General features: G+C 48.1%; 1 protein-coding gene across 9 annotated transcripts in view; it reads left to right on the top strand.

Annotated features, from left to right (window-relative positions):
- GATAD2A (GATA zinc finger domain containing 2A) overlaps positions 1-22,074 on the top strand; it is a 91,553-nt gene that overhangs the window by 50,525 nt on the left and 18,954 nt on the right. For 5 of the 9 annotated variants that reach the window (XM_061601707.1, XM_061601704.1, XM_061601705.1 and 2 more), the window contains 3 exons: positions 120-261; positions 4,174-4,451; positions 20,397-20,526. In XM_061601707.1, coding sequence (XP_061457691.1) covers positions 229-261; positions 4,174-4,451; positions 20,397-20,526 — 441 coding nt within the window. In that variant the 5' untranslated portion in view covers positions 120-228. The remainder of the gene's footprint in view (positions 1-119; positions 262-4,173; positions 4,452-20,396; positions 20,527-22,074) is intronic. The other 4 variants (XM_061601703.1, XM_061601709.1, XM_061601701.1 and 1 more) reach the window with 1 other exon arrangement.

The raw sequence follows: 22,074 nt of genomic DNA, 5'->3' as shown, positions 1-22,074 counted from the left end.
CATCTGGTCGGACAGGATGCTGGACTTAGATGGGCTCCCTTTGGCCAGATTCTGCTTCTGATGTTCTTAAGCTCAAACTCACTTCTACTTTTTTCTTCTTCCTATATCTTTCCCTACAGTGGCGAAAGAAAGTGGTATAATTGTCCCGCAGGCTGCTTTTTCTGTTTGTCTTCCAAGCAAGAGGTGATTGCTGTCAATATGTGATAGAATTCTGTCACAAGGCATCCCATGTTGGAAAAGACACTGCCTGAATTATACCAGGTTTGTCTTCTTTTCTTTAAAGGGAGACAGTTGGGGGTAAAATGCGTTTCTGGGGCTTCAGAAAGCCAGCTTGCCACCGCTGTCTTCTGGGAGGCGAAAGAAAGTGGGCTTTGAAAAGGGCATCCCTTTCCCCGCTGTCTTGAAAGTCAGGAAGGTTGTATTTTTAAATAATGTTTTTTAAGAAACAGTGCTTTTAACACCCTGAGTGGTATGCAATGCTAGTCTTACTCAGAGTAGACCCATTGAAATTAATAGACATGACTAACGTAGGTTCATTAATTTCAGTGGGGTTACTCTTGAGTAAGATTTCTTTATTTTATTACATGTATGCCCCACCTTTCTTCATCAAGGAACCCAAGGCAGTATGCGTGTGGTTCCCTGGTGGTCTCACATCCAGGCAGTGAACAGACCCAGACCTACTTAGCTTCAGCAAGGTGGTGGCCTCATGTGCCTTCAGACCATACCCTGGGACTTGTGATTTAGTTGGATAAATCCTCCTGGTTGCGTGGGGCGAGTTGAGAATTCCTCCAGGTAATTAGGCTGAGAAGATTTGCAAAAGTCGTGGGGCTTTCTTTTTCTCCTTAGCCCCATCCCCAGGAGTAACCACTGTATCTGCACCTAGGCTCCTTGGCTGATATAAGTAGTAAATACCTCAGTTAACAAAGTAGATGTGTTCCTGGACATTATTTCTTTAGTACTTTAGTACCAGACGTAGGAATAACATGGAAAGAATAGGGATAGGTTCCTACAGCCACTTGTAGATAGCAGGGGCAGCTTCAACAGAGGCTTTAAAGGGTGCCTACCTGTCACCTACCCACTCCCCTCCTTCTCCTCCTCTGAATCATATTGGATTCTTCCTTCCCCAGCCCTGGGAGAAAGTAAGTTCCCTTTAATGCAAAGCAGTTAAACTGATAGGCTTGTCAATTTCACCCTAGCAAAGCAAAGAGATAGGCTAGTCAGTTTCACCTTGAAGCTAAGGCTTGAAAGTTTATCCATAGCAAGGAAATCTGGTCAGTTTCACCTTGAATCATTCAAAGGTGCTTCCTTCCTGGAGGATTTGTCAACTGAGCTATTCACTGTATCTAAGCAAGAGTCTAGAGCTGCCTGTCCCAACCTTTGGGTCCCCAGAAGTTGCTGGCTTACAATTCCTGACCATTGGCAATGCCGGCTGGGGCTGATGGGAATTGTAGTTCAGCAGCATCTGGGCCCCAAAACTTGGGAAAGGCTGGTCTAGGGTGAACTGGCTCGGTGTTGATCCTTCCTTACCCCCTAGGAAGGATCATGTTGAGCTTCATGGCAGGTGCACTTCTCCTCCCTCCCCCTTGACTTGCACACACGTAAATTCCGTTGGGATCTGCTTGCACGAGGCGCCGTCCACCCACCCGCCTTTTCCGTGCACATAAACACACTGTGGGCTCCTCTTCCTCCAGATCTTCAAGCACAAAGGGTTAGGGACATAGTTCAGTGGCAGATTCAAACCCTTCACACACAGAACGTCCCAAATTCAAACCCTGGCATTCCCAGGTGGCTCTTGGGGAAAGACTGCCTGCCTGAAACCCTGGGGCAGACGAAGCCGCCTTATACTGAGTCAGACCCTTGGTCCATCTAGCTCAGTATTGCCCACACGGACTGGCAACAGTTGTTCAGGGTTTCTCTGCCAGGGTTTGAACCTGGAGCCTTCTACAAGCAAGGCAACTGCTCTACAGCTGAGCTCTGGTCCTTCTCCCCAGAGAGTTGCTGTCAGTCAGTGGAGGCAGGCAAACTGAGGCAGATGTTTGACTTGGCATAAAGTAGCCTTCCTATTTAAGCCATCTCTTTATTCAGAGCCATGAGGACTGGGATCTTGCTTTGTTTTTAAGGAAAGGCCCAGAGCTCGATGGCAGAGCATCCGCTTTGCGTGCAGAAGGTCCCAGGTTCAATCCCCAACGGCATCTGCTGGTGGTGCTGTGAAGAAACTCCCTGTCTAGAACCCTGCAGAGCCACGGCCTGTCAGTGCAGGCCAGCAGTGGAGATCCCAGCCAGCACAGGCAACAATCAGGAATGATGGGAGTTGAGAATCCAGCAATATCTGGAGGGCCACAGCTTCCCCTGCTCTGGGGCATTTCTTGTGAGGTATGACTCCTCTAAGAAGAGGCATTCCTCCGTTTTCCAAATGCAGGCATGGGGAACCTGCCTCTTCTGAGGATTGTTCAGGCAGTGGTGGGGTGAAATGCACCTCAGATTCTCTCCCTCTCCTGCCCCCCCTCCACTTCTTGTGGATAATTGTTAGAAAAACACCAGAGTCTTTGGGCTTTTTCCTCAAACGAAGGAGCAGCTTCCTGGATCTCATGGTTTCAAAGCAACCATGCTGAGAAACGGTTCGCCTCTTTTATCTTCAAGCTGGCAGATTCCCAAACTGCAGTCTTATTGGCTTCTTGATGAGCCGCTGGCCTTGCTGTGGATGGGTGCATTTAAAAGAAAAAAACCCTTTAAGGAAGATTACAGAACGAACCTGGTGCATTATAAAAAAAAAATATTGTTCTTAAAGCTGGGGCGTAGGGGCCTTTTTGTAGAGCTCTTGCCTGCCTTTTTTTTTTTAATGCTTAGAGGGAGGGGAGGTTTTTCTTCCTGCACATTTTGAGATCCCTTTTGCATCCTCAGAAGTTTGCCTTCCTCTCCAAGCTGCAACAGAGAAAAGTTGCATTGCCTTTGCCAACTCCCCCCCCCCCCGTAATTCCTGCGCTGGACTCATTGTCATCGTCGTAGTCCTAGGCATGTCTTCCTTTTCCTCTTCTTCTGGGGAAGGGACGACCCCGACTGCCTGGTCTTGCACGCTGCCCCTTTAAGAATGCAACAGGGTGGTCTCCCCACCCCGCGCGCACACACAGTTATTCCTGGGGACTTGCGTGTTCTGGAATGCCCATCTGGGGCCTGTTTCTGCAAGGCGGATGCAGCCCTGTACCCGGCGCGCTGTCGTCTCCGTGAGGGTTAACAACGCTTTAGCTTGTTGTCTGGAACCAGTTCAGACCGGTTTTCTGGAAAGTGCTTTGTCTCTCCGACTGAATCCTGGGAAAAGGGTCATGTGTGGACCCAGTGATGTCATGGGATCACACACTGACTCAGCTCTTTGCACTCTTCCCTCCCACCCCACCCCTGCACCGTCAACCCCAAATCAGAAAGAGAGAGAGGGGTGTGTGCGTGTGTCTTGCAGGTGTAGTTGGCAGGAGCCTGGGCAAAAAATGCAACCCTAACACCCCCCCCCCAAAAAAAAACTTCTTTAAAAAGCCCCCAAACTACTTCCATGTGCTTCCAAATGAGTTGAGCGTCCAAGTCAGGGTGTGAGGTGGGGATAGTTCCTCCACAGACCTTCTTCATTAAGAAATTATCTTGGGTGCTTTTATGTTCAGTGCCGGCCTGAAGCCTCTAATCTCTTTAGCAGTAAAGAGATGTGGGAAGGGGGAAATCCACACACTCTCTGCTCTCTCATATATATATATATATATATGTGCGCTTTTTCAAACCTCAGGATATGTCAAGAGGAACTCAAAAGCTCTCAGCCCACAGAAGCAGGTGGCTTGGAGAAGTTAGGGAGAATTTTTAAGGAAGGGGGGAGGCAAAATTAAGCTTTTTTTGTGGGTGAGTTGGGGAAGCCTGCAAGTCTTCCTGCAGTGAGATTATTTGGCTTTTTCCCCTGAGTGTTTTGATTTTGCATCCTTCCATTTTCTCTGATGGGCATAGAGTTAGGAGTTGAGCGCTCTCAGAGACATAGCTGAGCACCTCCTTTTGCACTGAGCATGGCCCTGTTGAGTAGCTGGCACAGACTGTTGTTGTTTTTAAAAAACTGAAAAATACTATAGTCCTCTGGTCCGTCGTCCCTGGCTAACTTGCCTCCTTTTCCTTTCCTCTCCCCTTGTGTGACCTTCCCCTCCCCAGAGTACCATAATGACAGAAGAAGCTTGCAGGACGCGAAGTCAGAAGCGAGCCCTCGAACGGGAGATCACCCAAAACGACGTGGACTGCAAAAAGATGAAGCTGGACAAGGGGCTCTTGGGGTGCCCTGAGGGCAACGCGGAAGGGGGGGACCTTAAGATAAAGACTGACCCTGTGTCTGGGAGAGTCCAGGGATTATTAAAAGGAGGGGAAATGAAAGCCACGATCAAAGTGGAGGTGCAGACGGGAGACGAGCCAGTGGACATGAGCACCTCAAAGAGGTAGGTAGCCCATAGCACTTCTTGACAAGCATGGGGTTGGGCTTGTGTTTCCTCTGGCTGCCCAGTTCGGGAAAGGGGAAGGTCTCTTGCCTTCAGGCATTCCTGGACACCCACCTCCTGGCATCCCTGACCGCTCCTGGGGCTGCAGCAAGCTGGAGTCCAGTGATATCTTGAGGGCCAGACGTTCCCCCTTCCCTGCTCAAAGAGGCATTCCCTTCTGTCTGGAGGGAATGCCTCTTCTGAACAGAGGCATTCCTCCATCTCTTGTACAGTAGGGATTTCTGCTAGGGATGGAGAACCTCTGTGGTCCTCCAGGTGTTGCCGGACTCCCATCGTCCCTATCACTGGCTGTGCTGGAAGCTGGAGTCCAGCTCCATCATAAGGGCCACAGCGTCCGTCCGCACCCTCTTCCAGCATTGGGGCATGCTCACGTGTCGCGCAAGAGTCCGGGAAGTTCAGTGCCGTTACTCAAATCGGATTGATTGAGAATCCGTGGTGGGGAGTGTGAGCCTGCCAGGTGGGAAGCACAAAGCCTGTCAAGGGCAAATCGGCTGGGAGCATCTTGTTAGCATTCTCCCCGGCCAAAAGCTGGTTATGTGTTCAAATTCAGTGCCTGGTGATGAGAAAGGACCTGAGGAAGCCACCTTATGTGCAGTCAGTATTGCCTATGCTGGCTGGCAGCAGCTTTCCAGGGTTTCAGTCTTCCTTGGCTCTACCTGGAGACGCCCTTGGGGATTGAACTGGAGGTCTCCTGCAATGCTCTAACCACTGAACTACAGCCCTTCCCCAACCAAAGAGCAGCTGCTTTCACTTTTTTCCACTGCTGTCGCTATTCTGCTGGCCACAATTCCCCGCCTGTCTCTGGATCTCATCTGGAAGCAAATTGCCAGTATTTATAGCACCTCTACACACGGGTATTAATTCCTCACGTTTTGCAACCCTCCCGTTTTCCTCCAAGGCTCTCGGTGCGTGGAAGGTGTGCGTGAGAGAGAGGGAGATCATGCTGAAAGACAGCGACTGGCCCATCGTGGCTTCAAGAATCTTACAGATAAAACTTGTTCTCTTCTCGGGTGCAGAGAGCAAGAGCGAGAGCGAGAAGGAGCATTAAGGCTTACAGCCCTAAACACACTTAGGGAGCAAGCATCAATGGGGGATTTTCTTCCAAGTCAAGACAGATAAGACTGCACTGTTAGATTCTTGGCAAAGGTTAATTCAGCCTTTTAAATAAGCCCACAAAAGCTTGCAAAAAGTTTTTCTTACTAGCCTGTTGGAGGCTGGGGAAAGAAAGGACCGCTCCGCTTCCTGCAGCAATTCATTACCTTCCTAGGCTTGGCTGAGAGGAGGACCCATTTGGTTTAGATCCACCTTCCCAACTCCCATCAGCGCCCCTGACCACTGGCCATGCTGGCTGCTGGAAACTGGCGTCCAGCACCATCTGGAGGGCACCAGATTGGGGAAGCTCGATTTACACGGCATGCCCGGGTATTGTTATGACGGCCGGTATATTAATTTTCTCCAGCAGATAAACAAAAGAGCGCGAGGACTTGACAAAGTGGGGGTGGGCCGCTGGTCTTTATGGCCCTTAAAGAGGGATTATCAACAAATTGCAAAGTAGATTAACGGCTGACTAGTCGTGATGGCTAGATGGGGCTTCCCTGTTAGAGGCAGTCTACCTCTGAATATCTGGACAGGCTGTTGCCTCGCGTGCCTTGCTTCTGAGGATGTTTTCCAGAGGCATCTGGCTGTTTGAAAGCAGGAAGTTGTGCTGGATTCAGAGATGAGGAACCTCAGTGGTCCTCCAGGTGTCTGTTGGCCTCCATCAGCCCTTGCAGCCTGCCTGACCGGTGGTCAGGGCTGATACGAGGTGGACTCCAGCAACACCTGGACGGCCGCGGGTTCCTTCATCCCTGCTCTACGTAGCAGCAATCCCTACTGGGTGTGAGAGATGCCTCTGTTTAGATCACAGGTGGGTGGAACCTGTCTCCCTTCAAATGATGATGGACTCCCAGCAGTCAGGCACAATGGGCGATGTAGTCCAGGAGCAGCAACTACAGGGCCACAGTTTCTCTGCTCCTGAGAGAGACCTTTCAGCCTGATCCAGCCAGCCTACTCTTACGTTCTGACCCTGGAGCGTACACAGCAGGTTTTGCCGTAGTGATTTGAACGTGCCTTTCAACAGCTGCAGATGGTATTTCCCTGCCAGATCAGGAAATACAGGGGAAAGGCTTTTTTAGTCAGGGCTTTTCCAGAATCAGACCATTGAGACCTTATCCTGAATCAGACCATTGGTTTATCCATCCCGACTGCAGTCTCTGGCAGAGTCCCCTGCTGTGGGTTTTTTTTACACCAGAGATGTTATGAATCAAGCCTGGGACCAGTATTTGGTTTTTCTCGGGATTTTGACGCAGTTTAGCAAATGTTTTGGGGAGTTCCTTTCCGGGACCCACATTGCCCGGGAAGATAACAACCTTCATTTTTTAACTCTTAACCCTGGAGCAATTTCTTTGACCCAAAGCTAACGGGCACAGCGATCACATGAGGGGAACCCACGTCTCTGGTTTTATACAGACTGCATTGTGTCTCCCCCCCCGGGTGTCTCTTCACCCTAAGAAGCCCTTTTTTAAAAGTATCTGATGCTCTGTAGCCCTCATGTGCTAGAGGCTCTGCTGAATTTTAAAAGATCTCCTTGGAATTGATAATGAGGGTTCTTGGCCAACTGGCTCTTCCGGGAGGGCGGGTTATGCTGTGAAGCTGTGCATTGCCCACACCCTGCCTGCAGGTACTCTTCACCCACGATTTTTGCCTGGGCAAGATGTTCTTCTGGCCTTTTTTTAATCCTTTTTTTTTTTTTTTTTTTTTGAGGAAGGGTGGAAGAATCATAGAATCATAGAGTTGGAAGGGGCCTTGTAGGCCATCGAGTCCAACCCCCTGCTCACAGCAGATGGCAATTGTTTTGTTTTTGCTTGGGAGAACCTCACTTTTCCCCCTTTCCTGCTTCCCTGGATTCCAGAGTGTTCTGGCTGATAACACACACACATACCCTTCCTGCATGCCCGGTCCACGGAAGGGCTGTAATTCAGCAGTGGAGCACGTGGCTTGCGTTCAGTTCTTTGCTGTCTCCCAGGTATGGTTGGGAAAGACCTGCAAGTCACTGTAGACAATTTTATTATTACTATTAGTATTAAAGTTGCTTTCTTTCAGAAAAGAGAAACTAAAAAGCAATTTACAATACTGAGCTAAATAGACTGATGATCTGGCCTGGTGTTTCAGTCAGCTCTTTCTTCAAAACCATAAGGACCGGAAACTTACTTTCCTTTTAAAAGGAGCACTGTAGCTCAGTGGTGTAGTAGAGTACATGCTTTGGACATAAAATGTCCAGGGTTCAATCCCTGGCGTCTTTGGAAAGCACTGGGAATGTCTCTGGCTTAAATCTTGAACAACAGCTGCCAGTCAGTGAAGCCAAAACCAAGCTAGATTGATCAATAGTCTGACTCAGTCTAAGGTAGCTTCCCCGATTTCTAATTTTTGTGGAGGAGGGGGGCATGGCTCACTTTGCAGCACATCTGCCTTGCATGTGGAAATGTTTGATGTTCCTGTTCTTAAATTAGCTCTTTCTCTACGGCTATCCGCGCCTTGTTCCTTGCTGCCATTCCTGTCATGGATGGGTTCCTCGTTGCTCATCTGATGTGCCCACTAACCTGTGTGTGTTGTTGTTTAACGCCAGATCGGTACACAATAAGACCACAGTCACCCATGATTTGATTGTGGATGAAGGTGCCGATTTGGTGTGCATTACCAAGACCTGGGAGGAGTTGATCTGACCCAGCTTTGCCCACCTGGATACTCGGTGCAACACCAGCACAGGTTGCAGGGACGGGAGGGAGGAGTTGCTGTGGTCTACAGAACTTCCATCTCTGTCAACAGGAAACCACTCTGTCTTGGAGCTGGCTGTGAGGGCCTGCACCTGGTGTTGGACCAAGGAGACAAGAAACTAGAGTTGCTGCTGGTATGCCGTCCACCCTGCTACCCAGCAGCTTCTCTGACCGAGCTGGCGGAGGCCGTCTCGGCTGTGGTGTTGGAGGAGCCCAGAATGATAGTCCTGGGTGATTTCAATGTCCAAAGCTGCCTCTAGGTCGGCTCGGGACTTCATGGCCTCCATGATGACCATAGGGCTGTCTCAAGTTGTCACTGGCCCCACACATTGGTCAGGGAACACCCTTGACTTGGTTTTTGCTCCAGATGGAGAAAGGGGTGGTCTGGACATAGGAGTGGTGGATGTCACCCCATTGTCATGGTCAGACCACTTCCTGGTGAAGTTTAGACTTATGGCTCCAATCCTTCCCTGCAGGGGGAGTGGACAGATTAAGATGATCTGCCCCCGAAGACTAATGGAATCCAGTGGATTCCTGAATGCCCTGCGGGAGTTCCCAGTAGATAGAGCAGGTGGCCCTGTTGAAGCCCTTGTCACGCTGTGGAACAGCAAGGCGCGTTAGACTCTTGACATGGTTGCTCCCGAGCTCCTTCTCCGGCACTGTGGAGCCTGGTTTGGACCTTGGTACACCAGTGAGCTAAGGGCAGTGAAACAGCCTGGACAATGGTGAGAGCGCAAATGGCAAAAGACGTGCTGTGAGGCTGATTGGGTACGAGTAAAACATCATAACTGTGTCTACTGTTTGGTGGTGAGGGCGGCGAAGAAGGCCCACTTCTCTGCCTCCATCGCATCCTCAAGTAGCCGTCAAGTGGAGCTTTTCTGCATTGTCGGGTCTGTTGACATCATCTCCAGGAAATGGCATTTTAGACCCTTTGGAGGCCCACTGCGAATTGTTTGCAAGGCACTTTGAGGGTAAAGTTGCTCACTTCCGTAGCAGTCTTGATGCCGCATCCACATTTACTGTAGTCCCCAATGAGGCGTCCAGTGCAACGTCTGCTGCAACTTCTTGGGAACGGTTTCAGTTGATGCGGCCTGATGACGTAGCCAAGGTGCTTGCAATGATGCGGCCAGCAACGTGTCCTCTCGACCCTTGCCCTTCTTGGCTTATTAAAGCTTGCCAAGGAGGTTTGACTGAGTGGATCCAGGGTGTGGTCAGTGCATCATTGTGGGAGGGAGTGGTTCCAACCACCCTGAAAGAGGCAGTGATCCGACCACTCCTGAAAAAGCCCACCTTGGACCCATTGGTCTGTGACAATTACCAACCGGTCGAAAATACCTGCTTCTTAGGGAAGGTGATTGAGAGGGTTGCGGCACAGCAATTGCAAGTACTCTTGGATGAAACACATTATCTTGACCCATCCCAGTCTGGGTTCAGGCCTGGTTATGGGACTGAATCAGCCTTGCTCACCCTGATGACCTTTATCGGGAGAAGGGCAGGAGAAGTGCGACCCTCTTAGTCTTGATCTCTCAGCAGCTTTTGATACTATTGACCATGGTATCTTTCTGTGCCGACTTGGTGAGATGGATATTGGAGGCACTGTTTTACAGTGGTTCCAATCCTATCTCCAAGATTGTTTTCAGAGAATAGCATCGGGTGATTGTCTTTCGGCCCCTTGGAAGTTGTGCTGTGGGGTGCCGCAGGGTACCATCTTGTCCCCCATGCTGTTTAACATCTATATGAAGCCCTTGGGAGGGGTCATCAGGAGATTTGGGGTGAGGTGTCAGCAATACGCTGATGATATCCAGCTCTATTTCTGTGTAACATCTGAATCGGGAGAGGCCATGCAAGCCCTTGACTGCTGCCTGGACTTGGTGGTGGGCTGGATGAGGGCCAATAAACTGAGTCTGAATCCTAGCAAGATGGAGGCGCTGTGGGTTGGTGGTTCCCAAGTTTGGATAATTGGTCAGTTGCCTGCTTTTGATGGGGTCGTACTCCCTCTGAAGGAGCAGGTCTGTAGTCTAGGGGTGGTCCTGGATCTAGCTTTGTTGCTAGAGGCTCAGGTGACCTCAGTGGCCAGGAGTGCCTTTTACCATCTTTGGCTGGTGAGACAGCTGCAGCCATTTCTGGACCGGGATAGTCTGACCACTGTTGTCCATACACTGGTAACCTCCAGAGGAGGGCAACAAAGACGATCAGGGGACTGGAAACAAAGTCCTACGAGGAGAGACTGAAAGAACTGGGCCTGTTTAGCTTGGAGAAGAGAAGACTGAGGGGAGATAGGATAGCACTCTTCTAACACTGGAAAGGTTGTCACCCAGAGGAGAGCCAGGATCTCTTTTCAGAGCTCAGGACACAGAAGAATGGTCTCAAGTTGCAGGAAGCCAGATTTCGACTGAACATCAGGAAAAACTTCCTGTTAGAGCCATACGACAATGGAACCAATGACCTCGGGAGGTAGTGGACTCTCTGACACTGGAGGCATCCAAGAGGCAGCTGGACAGCCATCTGTCGGGAATGCTTTGATTTGGATTCCTGCATTGAGCAGAGGGTTGGACTGGATAGCCTTATAAGCCCCTTCCAACTCTGCTGTTCTGTGATTCTGTGCTTCTTAGATATAGGGGGATGCCTCTTCTAAACAGATGCCTCTTGCATGCAGTTGGAAATGTCCTCCTTACATATGAAGCGGGGACATTTGTGGCCCTCTGGATGTTGCTGGACTCCCAACTCCCATCATCCCTGACTATGGGCCCCAGTGGCTGCAGGACTTGCAGCTCAGCAGTATCTGGATGGCCACTGGTTTCCCCCCACCTCTGAACAGAAGAGGCATTCCCTGTTCTTGGGAAGAAATGCCTTTTTTAAAATAGAAGTGTTCTTTCATCTCTTGCACGCGGGAAGGATTGCTGCTTAGAGCCAGGATAGAGAGCCTGTGGCCCTCCAAATTTGGCTGGGTTGCAACTCCCATCATACCAGGCCATTAACTGGGACTGCTGGGGGTTGTAGTTCGTTCACATCTGGAGGGCACCAGACTGGCCGAGGCTGACTGGCTTAAATGCAAGACTGCCTCTAAACACCAGCCCTGTAAGGTAGGCCAGTGGTTGCCTACTGACTATCTGGCCCTTTTTCCTGGGATCTGAGGGGGTGCTGAGGCCTCTCTCACCTTTGCCTTAGGAGCAGACAGAGACAGTGGCCAGAGTGAGGGCTTGGAGGGCTTCTTGTCATAAAGGAACCCCAAAGCAGTTTTGTGTCTAGCAATAAAACCTCATTTTAAACAAGAAGCACATTTTGAAAACCCCAAATGTCTCCCTGTCACCTGAGGTGTTGCACTTCATTGGGTTCAGCCAGACCCACACATTGGTACTCCTATTAATAAACAGATTGCACACTTACTTGGAGAATAAGCCCCACTGCTGGACTCATAGAATCATAGAATAGTAGAGTTGGAAGGGGCCCATAAGGCCATCCACTCCAACCCCCTGCTCAATGCAGGAATCCAAATCAAAGCATTCCCGACAGATGGCTGTCCAGCTGCCTCTTGAAGGCCTCCAGTGTTGGAGAGCCCACTACCTCTCTAGGTCATTGGTTCCATTGTCATATGGCTCTAACAGTTAGGAAGTTCTTCCTGATGTCCAGTTGGAATCAGGCTTCCTGCAGCTTGAGCCCATTATTCTGTGTCCTGCACTCTGGGATGATCGAGAAGAGATCCCAGCCCTCCTCTGTGTGGCAACCTTTCATGTACTTGAAGAGTGCTATCATATCTCCCCTCAGTCTTCTCTTCTCCAGGCTAAACAGGCCTAGTTCTTTCAGTCTCTCCTCATAGGGCTTTGCTTCCAGTTCCCTAATCGTCCTTGTTGCCCTCCTCTGAACCTGTTCCAGTTTGTCTGCATCCTTCTTGAAGTGCGGAGACCAGAACTGGACACAGTACTGAAGATGAGGCCTAACCAGTGCTGAATAGAGGGGAACTAATACTTCATGCGATTTGGAGACTATACTTCTGTTAATGCAGCCTAATATAGCATTTGCCTTTTTTGCAGCCACTTTGCACTGTTGGCTCATATTCAGCTTGGGATCAACGACAATTCCAAGATCCTTCTCACATGTCATATTGCTCAGTGGAGTTTTGCTTCCAAGTAAACACACATAAGATCAGGTTGCCTCTTGTAGTTCCGGCGAATGAGTGCCAGCCCCAAGGGCTGCAAAACTCTTTGTGGCCATGTCCACGCCACACAGTTAAAGCAGTATTATGCCACTTTAAACAGTCCTGGCTTCCCCCAAAGAATCCTGGGAACTGTAGTTTGTTATGGGTGCTGAGAGTTAGGAGAATCCCCATTCCCCTCTCCCTCACAGAACTACAATTCCCAGAGTGGGTTCCCAGGATTCTTGGGGGCGGGGAAGTCATGACTGTTTAAAGTGGCATAATCCTGCTTTAAATGTATAGTACAGATGGGGCCTGTGCATGTGTGTGTGAGGAATAAAAAGCAATTGTCATGTCAATAAATACAGAAAATAGTTCCCCATTAAAGTTATGTCCGGGCCAGCAAGAGAGCATCTGCCTTGTGTGCAGAAGGTTCCTGGCAGCACCTCCAGGAACGGCTGGGGGAGAGTCCCATCTGAAGCCCTGGAGATCCGCTGCCAGTCAGTGTAGGCTCTACTGAGCTCAATGGGCCAATGGTCTGACTTGGCATCCGTTAGCTTCCTCGGTTCCTATGAGCCAAGCTGGTCAAGTCCCTTAATTTCAGTGGGTCTTGACACTGGATACCGCATTTTATGTAAAACATTACCAGTAAGCTGACCTTGGCAAGCTAAACTTGTCAAGGATTATCAGTACCTCGGCACAGTCATTAACCAAAATGGAGACAATAGTCAAGAAATCAGAAGAAGGCTAGGACTGGGGAGGGCAGCTATGAGAGAACTAGAAAAGGTCCTCAAATGCAAAAATGTATCACTGAACACCAAAGTCAGGATCATTCAGACCATGGTATTCCCGATCTCTATGTATGGATGTGAAAGATGGACAGTGAAAAAACCAGATAAGAGAAAAATCAACTCATTGGAAATACGGTGTTGGAGGAGAGCTTTGAGGATACCATAGACTGTGAAAAAGACAAATAATTGGGTGTTAGAGCAAATTAAACCAGAACTGTCACTAGAAGCTAAAATGATGAAACTGAGGTTATCATACTTTGGACACATCATGAGAAGACCTGATTCACTAGCAAAGACAATAATGCCGGGAAAAACAGAAGGGAGTAGAAAAAGAGGAAGGCCAAATAAGAGATGGACTGATTCCATCAAGGAAGCCACAGACCTGAACTTACAAGATCTGGACAGGGTGGTTCTTGGAGGTCGCTGATTCATAGGGTCGCCATAAGTCGTAATCGACTTGAAGGCACATAACAACAACAACAAGCTGGCCTAAATGAAGACTAAACAGGAGGAGGGATAATGCCTAATGCAGGGAGAAAGATGGCAGTGCGCAGCAAACTGTTACTCCTGCAGAATCTTGCACTTGTGCTGATTTTAGAAAGTTTTTCTCCCTCTGTTTTTTTTTTGAGGTTCTCAGTTCCTTGGGTTGGCCAAGCGCCCGCCTGTCTGTCTGTCGGTGTGTGTGTGACCATCTCCCCTCCTCCTCCCTCCCACTCGCTCCATTTTCTTTCCAGTACCTGTCTTCTCTGCCCCCCCCCCAGTGGACCGGCGACTTCCCGCACAAAATGAAAGCGATGTGTCATGAAACCGGTTCCATCCGGTTGGTTACCATGGCTTTTTTCAGGACATGGGAAGGCATGGTTGTTTTTTTTAAAATCATCATCATCCACGTGACCGCCTGGGTCACGTGACTTTTTTTGAGAGAGGGTGGCCTCGTTGGCATACAGGAAGTTAGCCGTTTGTGATGCTCCTGCGATAACTGATTAGACGAGGGTGGTAGAGGTGCCTGTGTGCATATACATGTGCGATTTGCACATGCAGATACCATAAGGGGTTAAAACTTGGTGTGTGGGGCTGGATCTTTTTTCCTGCAAGTGTGGGATGCTGCCTCCAAGCGGAATCAAGACAATGGATCCTTACAGTTCAGTCATGTCTACTTACTCCAGGGTTTCAGGCAGGACTCTCTACCTAGAGATGCAGGAGATTCAATGTGGGGCATTCAGGGGCTCTTCCACTGAGCTCTGGCCACATGTGGGGGCACTGTTGCTACAGGCACAAGTTCTCCCTGTTGACAGGGCTGTCGCAGTGTGCCCCCAACAGGAAAAGGATCAAGCCTGAATAATCCATTTTGCAGCAGGGATCAGCATATTACGGAAGACCCAAACCCTCCCAAGAGGAACTTGCCCCTTTTTTTTTAAATCCGGGAGTTACTTTTCGCAGATGTTACAGATGCATTAGTATTTTATTTTTGTGCTTTGAAATTCTAAAATGTTCACTGTCTCTCTCCAGCTTCTCCATTAGCTGAGCTGGACAGTGGCTTGCTGACCCACAAAAATAATTTTTGCGAAACTTGGCTTCTTTTTTAATGCGACTTGGAGCTGAGAAGTTTTCAGGGCAGGGAGATTGGCCGGTATTAACATCCATGTCAAGAAAGAAAGAAGAGTAGACCTAATCTTAAAAACATGACACGCAAGGGAAAAGGAACAGGGAGGGGAGAGGAAAAAAGCAAACCCAGGCACCCGTTATTAAATAGTCATTTAAATAGTTGTGTTCATTAACTTCAGTGGATCTGCTCTGAGTGCCACTATGGTCAGATAGACCCCAAAATGGGGAGTGCTTGCTTATTTAAGGGTAGCTTACAGGAGCTTCCTACAGAAACACAGCCCATAAAAACTAATTTGAGGGTTTCCATTGAAAAAGGCCCCAATTTCTCTGTCTTTCTGGAGCAGTATGTTGTTGTTGTTATGTGCCTCCAAGTCGACTACGACTTATGGCGACCCTATGAATCAGCGACCTCCAAGAGCATCTGTCATGAACCACCCTGCTCAGATCTTGTAAGTTCAGGCCTGTGGCTTCCTTTATAGAATCAATCCATCTCTTGTTTGGCCTTCCTCTTTTTCTACTCCCTTCTGTTTTTCCAAGCATTTGTTATCTTTTCTAATGAATCATGTCTTCTCATTATGTGTCCAAAGTAAGATAAGCTCCGTTTCATCATTTTAGCTTCTAGTGACAGTTCTGGTTTAATTTGTTCTAATACCCAATTATTTGTCTTTTTTGCAGTCCATGGTATGTGCAAAGCTCTCCTCCAACACCACATTTCAAAGGAGTTGATTTTTCTCTTATCCGCCTTTTTCACTGTCCAACTTCCACATCCTTACATAGAGATCGGGAATACCATGGTCTGAATGATCCTGACTTTAGTGTTCAGTGATACATCTTTGCATTTGAGGACCTTTTCTAGTTCTCTCATAGCTGCCTTCCCCAGTCCTAGCCTGATTTCTTGACTATCGTCTCCATTTTGGTTAGTGATTGTACCTTGAAATAAAGCTGTGGGTGGGTGTAATTGGGTTTGAACTTGCTCTCCAAAGGGATGCAAGTTTTCTTGCCTGTCAAAAGCAGTGAGGACCTTTTAAGATCACTACTTTTGAGTCATAGCACCTTTTGGACAGTATTTGCCAAGGAGGAAGGGTGCCCCTTCATAAACTTCCAACCCATCAGTTGCATCCAAGAAAGTCATACTGGTGGATCCATTGAAACCGCTGCACTTAAGCAGACTAAGTCCCTTGATTTCGACAAGTCTTCCTCTGAGTAGGGGTTACTTGGATACAGCCCTGCTGGCCCATGGATCTGACCTAGTTTCCAGGGGTGGGTGGGAGAAATAGCTCTTCTTTCATCTCTTGCCCCTTTTTGAGAGATTCTGTGTTTTGAACTATTTAAGTTCAGAGATGATTGGTTTTGCTTGTGTTAGGGCGCCCTCTTGTGAGTCATGCTGTGTTCACGCAAACATCTTGGGACAATGTGCTAAAGCAGCCTTTCCCAGTGTGCCTCCAGATGTTGTTGGACCACAATTCCCATCTTTCCTGACCATTGGCAATGCCGGCTGAGGCTGATGGGAGTTGTGGTCCAACAACATCTGGAGGCACACTGGTTGGGAAAGGCTGTGCTAAAGGCTCCTGCTTCCAAACTTCTTCTCCTTCGTAACCAGGGGCGCCTAGACGTAGGATCTTGGGAGACCAGGGTTCAAATCCTCACTCTGCCATGACTTTCCATCCCATGTCCACTGGTTGTCATGGCTATCCACTCCCTCCCAGATCAGAGACAGTATGCCTTTAAATGCCAGTTGCTGGGAATTGCAAGTGGGGAGAGTTGCTGCTGTCCTCAGGTCCTGCTGGGAGGGGGGGCTTCCCAGAAGAGGCATCTGGCTAGCAACTGTGAAAACAGGACGCTGGACTAGATGGGTTTTTGGCCTGTTCGAGCAAGGAGTGTGAGCACATCCTTTACATCCAAAAGGACTCAGTTTAAATCTGTTAATCTGAGTGCCTTTTCCAGCAAATCCAAAGGCAGACCTCTAGCTGGCCTGACATGTTTGACCTCAGCAGCTTTGGAGGTGTCTGTTACTGACTTTCCAGCCTGCGAACATCTAGTGTTGGCAAGTGTTCCTTCAGTTTGGGAATATTAAGCTCCTTGTGTTTAATTTATATATGCCCCCTTGGTCGTCGTTGGAAAACTACTTTTTAACTCAAATTTCACTTTTCTCTTCAGTCTATGTCATTATGAGTGGTGATATAAATGCTAGGATGGGTCTTAATGACCTCGCTCTACTGGGTTCTAAGTACTGGGCCTTGGATGATAGCCACGTGCTGAAATCCTCGACGTCAAGAAACTAAAGTGGCTACTTTTAACAAATCAGGAGTGCGCTTGGTGCAATTTTCGCAACAGAACGGGGCTAAAGATCCTTAACAGTTCAGGCTTTAGTGATTGTTATAATAAACTTATAATAAACTTTAATTTATAAGCCGCCTATCTGGCCGATGGCCACTCTAGGCGGCGAACAATAAAACACGATAAAATACAATAATAAATATAGTCAGTACAGTACAATACAAAGTTTACAGTATGATAGATTTATCAACATTTTAGTTCAAGGCTGATTCACCTTAGAGGTCTCAAAGGTTGCAAAGGCCTGATTAAAAAGCCAAGTCTTCAGGCCCCGGCGAAATATATCCAGGGAAGGGGCATGACGAAGATCTATTGGGAGGGAGTTCCAGATCGAGGGGGCCGCCACAGAAAAAGCTCTCTCTCGAGTCCTCACCAACCTAGCCACTTTAGTTGGTGGGACTGAGAGAAGGCCCTGCGTGGCAGATCTTGTAGGGCGGCTCAATTTGTGACGGTGGAGGCGCTCCATCAGATATACTGGGCCGACACCGTACAGGGCTTTAAAGGTTAATACCAACACCTTGAATTGAGCCCGGAAAGCAACTGGAAGCCAGTGTAGATTGTAGAGCACTGGAGTAATATGATCATAACGGCGGCTATTCGTAAGTAAACGAGCCGCCGTATTTTGTACCAGCTGTAATTTCCGGACTGTTTTCAAGGGTAACCCCACGTAGAGCGCATTGCAGTAATCTAAACGAGAGGTGACCAGAGCTTGTACTACGAGTGGGAGCTGATGTACAGGAAGGTAGGGTTGCAGCCTTTGTATGAGACGCAATTGACCCCAAGCTGCTCGGCACACCGATGAAACCTGGGCCTCCATAGTCAGCCCGGAGTCAAGGATCACCCCAAGACTGCGGACCTGGTCTTTCAGGGGTAATCTTACCCCATTAAGTATCAGGTCGATGTTTCCCAGCCTTCCCTTGTCTCCCACGAGCAATACTTCAGTTTTATCAGGATTCAGCTTTAGCCTGTTTCTTCCCATCCATCCACTCACGGATTCCAGGCACTTGGACATGGTTTCCACAGCCGACTCTAGTGAGGACTTAAATGAGAGGTAGAGCTGAGTGTCATCCGCATATTGGTGGCACTGCAGCCCAAACCTCCTGATGATGGCTCCCAGCGGCTTTACATAAATGTTAAATAGCATGGGAGAGAGGATAGAGCCCTGTGGCACACCACAGTTGAGAGGCCAAGGGTCTGAAACCACCTCTCCCAATGCCACCTGCTGTTGTCTATCGGAGAGAAAGGAACGGAACCAGTTTAATACTGTGCCTCCTATTCCTAATCCTTCCAGACGGTCCAGCAAGATACCGTGGTCGACGGTATCAAAAGCCGCTGAGAGATCCAGGAGGACAAGAAAGGTGAATTCTCCCCTATCTAATGCCCTCCTCATATCATCCACTAGAGCGACCAAGGCTGTTTCAGTTCCGTGTCCAGTCCTGAAACCCGATTGGTATGGATCTAAATAATCCGTTTCATCCAAATGCGCTGACAGCTGATTGGCCACCACTCGTTCAATGACCTTGCCCAGGAATGGTAGATTTGAAATTGGGCGAAAGTTGTTTAAGTCTTGGGGATCCAAGGAGGGCTTTTTCAAAATAGGTTTTATAATTGCCTCCTTGAGGGCTAATGGCAATACACCCTCGTTCAAGGATGCATTTACCACCGCCTTGATCCCCTCGCCCAATTTCTCTTTACAGCTCATTAAGAGCCATGACGGGCAAGGATCAAGGAGACAGGTGGTAGGTTTCACAGTTGACAGTACCTTGTCCACATCATCAGAAGAAAGAGGCCGAAACCGATCCCATTTGATCACATTATGACTGGTCAACTCTGGTCCATTATCTGCATTCACGGTATGCGAAATCGAGCTTCTTAGATGCTTGATTTTATCAGCAAAGTGCTTTGCTAAACTGTCACAGGAGGCCTTTGAGAATTCCAAGGGTTCCTGAGCAACTGGACCGACCAGGCTTCGGACCACTTGGAATAACCTTCTGGGACAACACTCTGCCGACGCAATAGAGGCAGCAAAGTAATCTTTCTTAGTTGCCTTTATTGCCACATGATAGGCAGCTACTGCTGCTCTAACTTGTGTCCGGGCATCTTCGGAGCGGGACTTACGCCACCGGCGTTCTAGTCGTCTCACCTCCTGCCTCAGAACACGCAACCGTGGTGTGTACCATGGTGCCGTCTGGGATCTTTCCAGGGGGAGAGGACGTTTCGGAGCCACTTGGTCTAATGTCCTGGTGATCTTTGTATTCCATTCCATCACCAGGGTTTCGGCCGAGTGACCTTCAGCAGGTTCCAATACCCCCAGCGCATTCAGGAATCCTTCTGGCTCCATCAGGCGCCTGGGGCGGACCATTTTAATAGGTCCTGTGCCTTTGCAGAGGGTGTGTGGCATCGAGAAGTCTACATTTACCAGATGGTGGTCTGACCATGACACAGGGATAGAAGTAATAGTCCCTAACTTCAGAGCACTGAATATACATCCAGTTCTATTAACAGCTCTAGTGTACTCGATTATATACTTATATCTAATGTCCTACTGAATTTGGTCGTTGATTTCGCAGTTGGCATCTGGGGATGATAGTGACAAAATGCCTTTACTGTTAACCTTCAAAATACCCCATAAGATTTACTTGCACTGTAAAACTACATTCAATAACACTAATTTAATGCCCTCTAATGGTGGTAGAATTAAGTGAAGTCTTCCGGGTATCATTAACTCAGAAGAGTGGACTGATCACTGTCAGAGCAGTACAATAGGGCCCCACTCATACGGTGGGTTACGTTCCGGACCCCCGCTGAACTCATTGAATAGAATGGCGTGCAACACCCGAAAACCGCCGTAAAAGCAGAACTGGCGCTGTATGAGTGGGGCTTTAGTCTAATTGCGTCTAATTGAGACCGCTGTATTAGCGAATTGCTGTAAAGCGAAACGCAGTAAAGCAGGGCCCTACTGGATGTATGAATCCTCACCTCAGAAAGGCAAAGGTGGGTTTTGAGAATCTTGTTTTAGCTCTCCAACAGGTGTTGAGTTCAATTCTGCACTCTTGCAGAGTCTCAGCGTACACAGTAGCCTGTCAAATATAACTTGGCTATGTGGGGAGGGAAGGTTCCTAAGATTCCTCTACTCAAAAGCAGCCGTGGTTTATTTTTAATGGGTTTTTCCCTCTCCCTCCTCTCTGCTTTTTGGGGATGGCTCCTCCAGTGACGCCAAGCGAGAGAGGAGAGTCCCTTCGCCTGATGTGATAGTGCTATCGGACAACGAGCCGTCGAGCCCGAGAATGAATGGATTGACGAAGATACCGTTAAAAGAGACCAGCGCAGAGGTGCTGATGGTAAGTCTAGACCTGGAGCTGTTGTGCAGAAGGAGTGAATGGGCATCCTTCAGGCACCCAGGACAGGCTGCTGTGGCTTTTGTCTTCGTTGACTCCCCCTTGCTCAGTCTTTCGTTGGGTCTTTTCTCCCGGTATGAAGCTGCGGGGGGGAAACACCATCCCTTCCTGCCTGTCTGTCTGCCTGCCTCCACCCAACCTGGCTAAAACTCCGGTTTGCATTCTTGTCGCCTCTTGGCTAGACTTCTGCAGCCTCTGGGGCACCCATTGGTGGCTGACAGGGCAGAAGGCACCCAAACAGCAAATGTGGCCAGAGCCAATGACAAGCAGTGCCGACTCATTTTGGTTTTCCCCATCCTCTTCCTCCTCCTCCTTGCCAAGTTCCACAAGAGTAACAAAGAGATGAAAAAGAGGGAAGCTGAACGGAAGGGTCACCCTCTGGACTGGTTGTCAACAGGAAGGCAGGCAGGTGGGGGCTTGGCTGAGGGCAGAGTCTGGTGGGGCAGTGTCCCCATTCGCCCAAATGGACCAGCCTCCATGTGCGCATGTCATTGGGTTGTATCCAGCTTCAGTCAAAGCAGACCCATTAAAATTAAACGGCAAGACTGACTTGGGTCCATTATTATTCCTTTGTTTTGTAAAAGTATAAACAGCTTCATGGCCCGAGGTCGTACAAAGTAAAAATAAAGTGATGTATCGAAAAAGACCCCACCGCTAATTCCAAAAACCATGTAAACTGTTTCTACAAGATCTAAAAATAATAACCTTTCATATAAACCAGGTGTGGGGAACCTTTGGCCCTCCAGAAGTTGCTCAACTACAGCTGATGCGGCGGAAGAAAGGGCACCCAAACAGTAGGAATTCCCTCCCCTTATATATGAAATATTGGAATTTCCTCCCCTTAAATGTTAGCCAGGCACCATCTCTGTTATCTTTTCGGTGCCTGCTGAAGACCTTCCTCTTTCAACAAGCCTTTTACGTACAGACCTTATCCCAGTCTGCGTCTGTGCTGGAATTTGTTTTTTAAGATGTTTTTAAAGCTTTTTTAAAATGATGTTTTGCTTAAATATGCTTTTAAAGATGTTTTGTTTTATTGTATTTTAAAGTCTGTTATGATGTTGTTTTTTTTTACAATAATTTTTATTCAAATTTTCATAAAACATACAAAACAAAATCATAAAACATTCAAAGACAAAAAACAAAACAAAACAAAAATGATTAAACAAAAAAATAAAATGTTGACTTCCCATTTGTCGCAGATCAAATCAGTTATAGGTCTACAATATATAACAATCCTGTCTCTTAAATTATATTATAAAATCACTTTCCTCCAGTAGTTATCTTAATTAATCATCAAATCTCATAAACGTTACTTTACTCTTTCCACAAAAAGTCAAAGAGAGGTTTCAATTCTTTAAGAAACATATCTATCAATTTTTCTCCTAATAAACATGTCGATTAATCCATCTCAATAATAATAATAATCTTATTGTCATAACCATAGTCCAAATAAACATATCGATTAATCCATCTCATCAAAATCTGTTAGGT

This window comes from Rhineura floridana, chromosome 18 (genome assembly GCF_030035675.1).
Source record: "Rhineura floridana isolate rRhiFlo1 chromosome 18, rRhiFlo1.hap2, whole genome shotgun sequence".
Lineage (NCBI taxonomy): Eukaryota > Metazoa > Chordata > Lepidosauria > Squamata > Rhineuridae > Rhineura > Rhineura floridana.
This window is presented reverse-complemented; position numbering and strand designations above follow the sequence as displayed.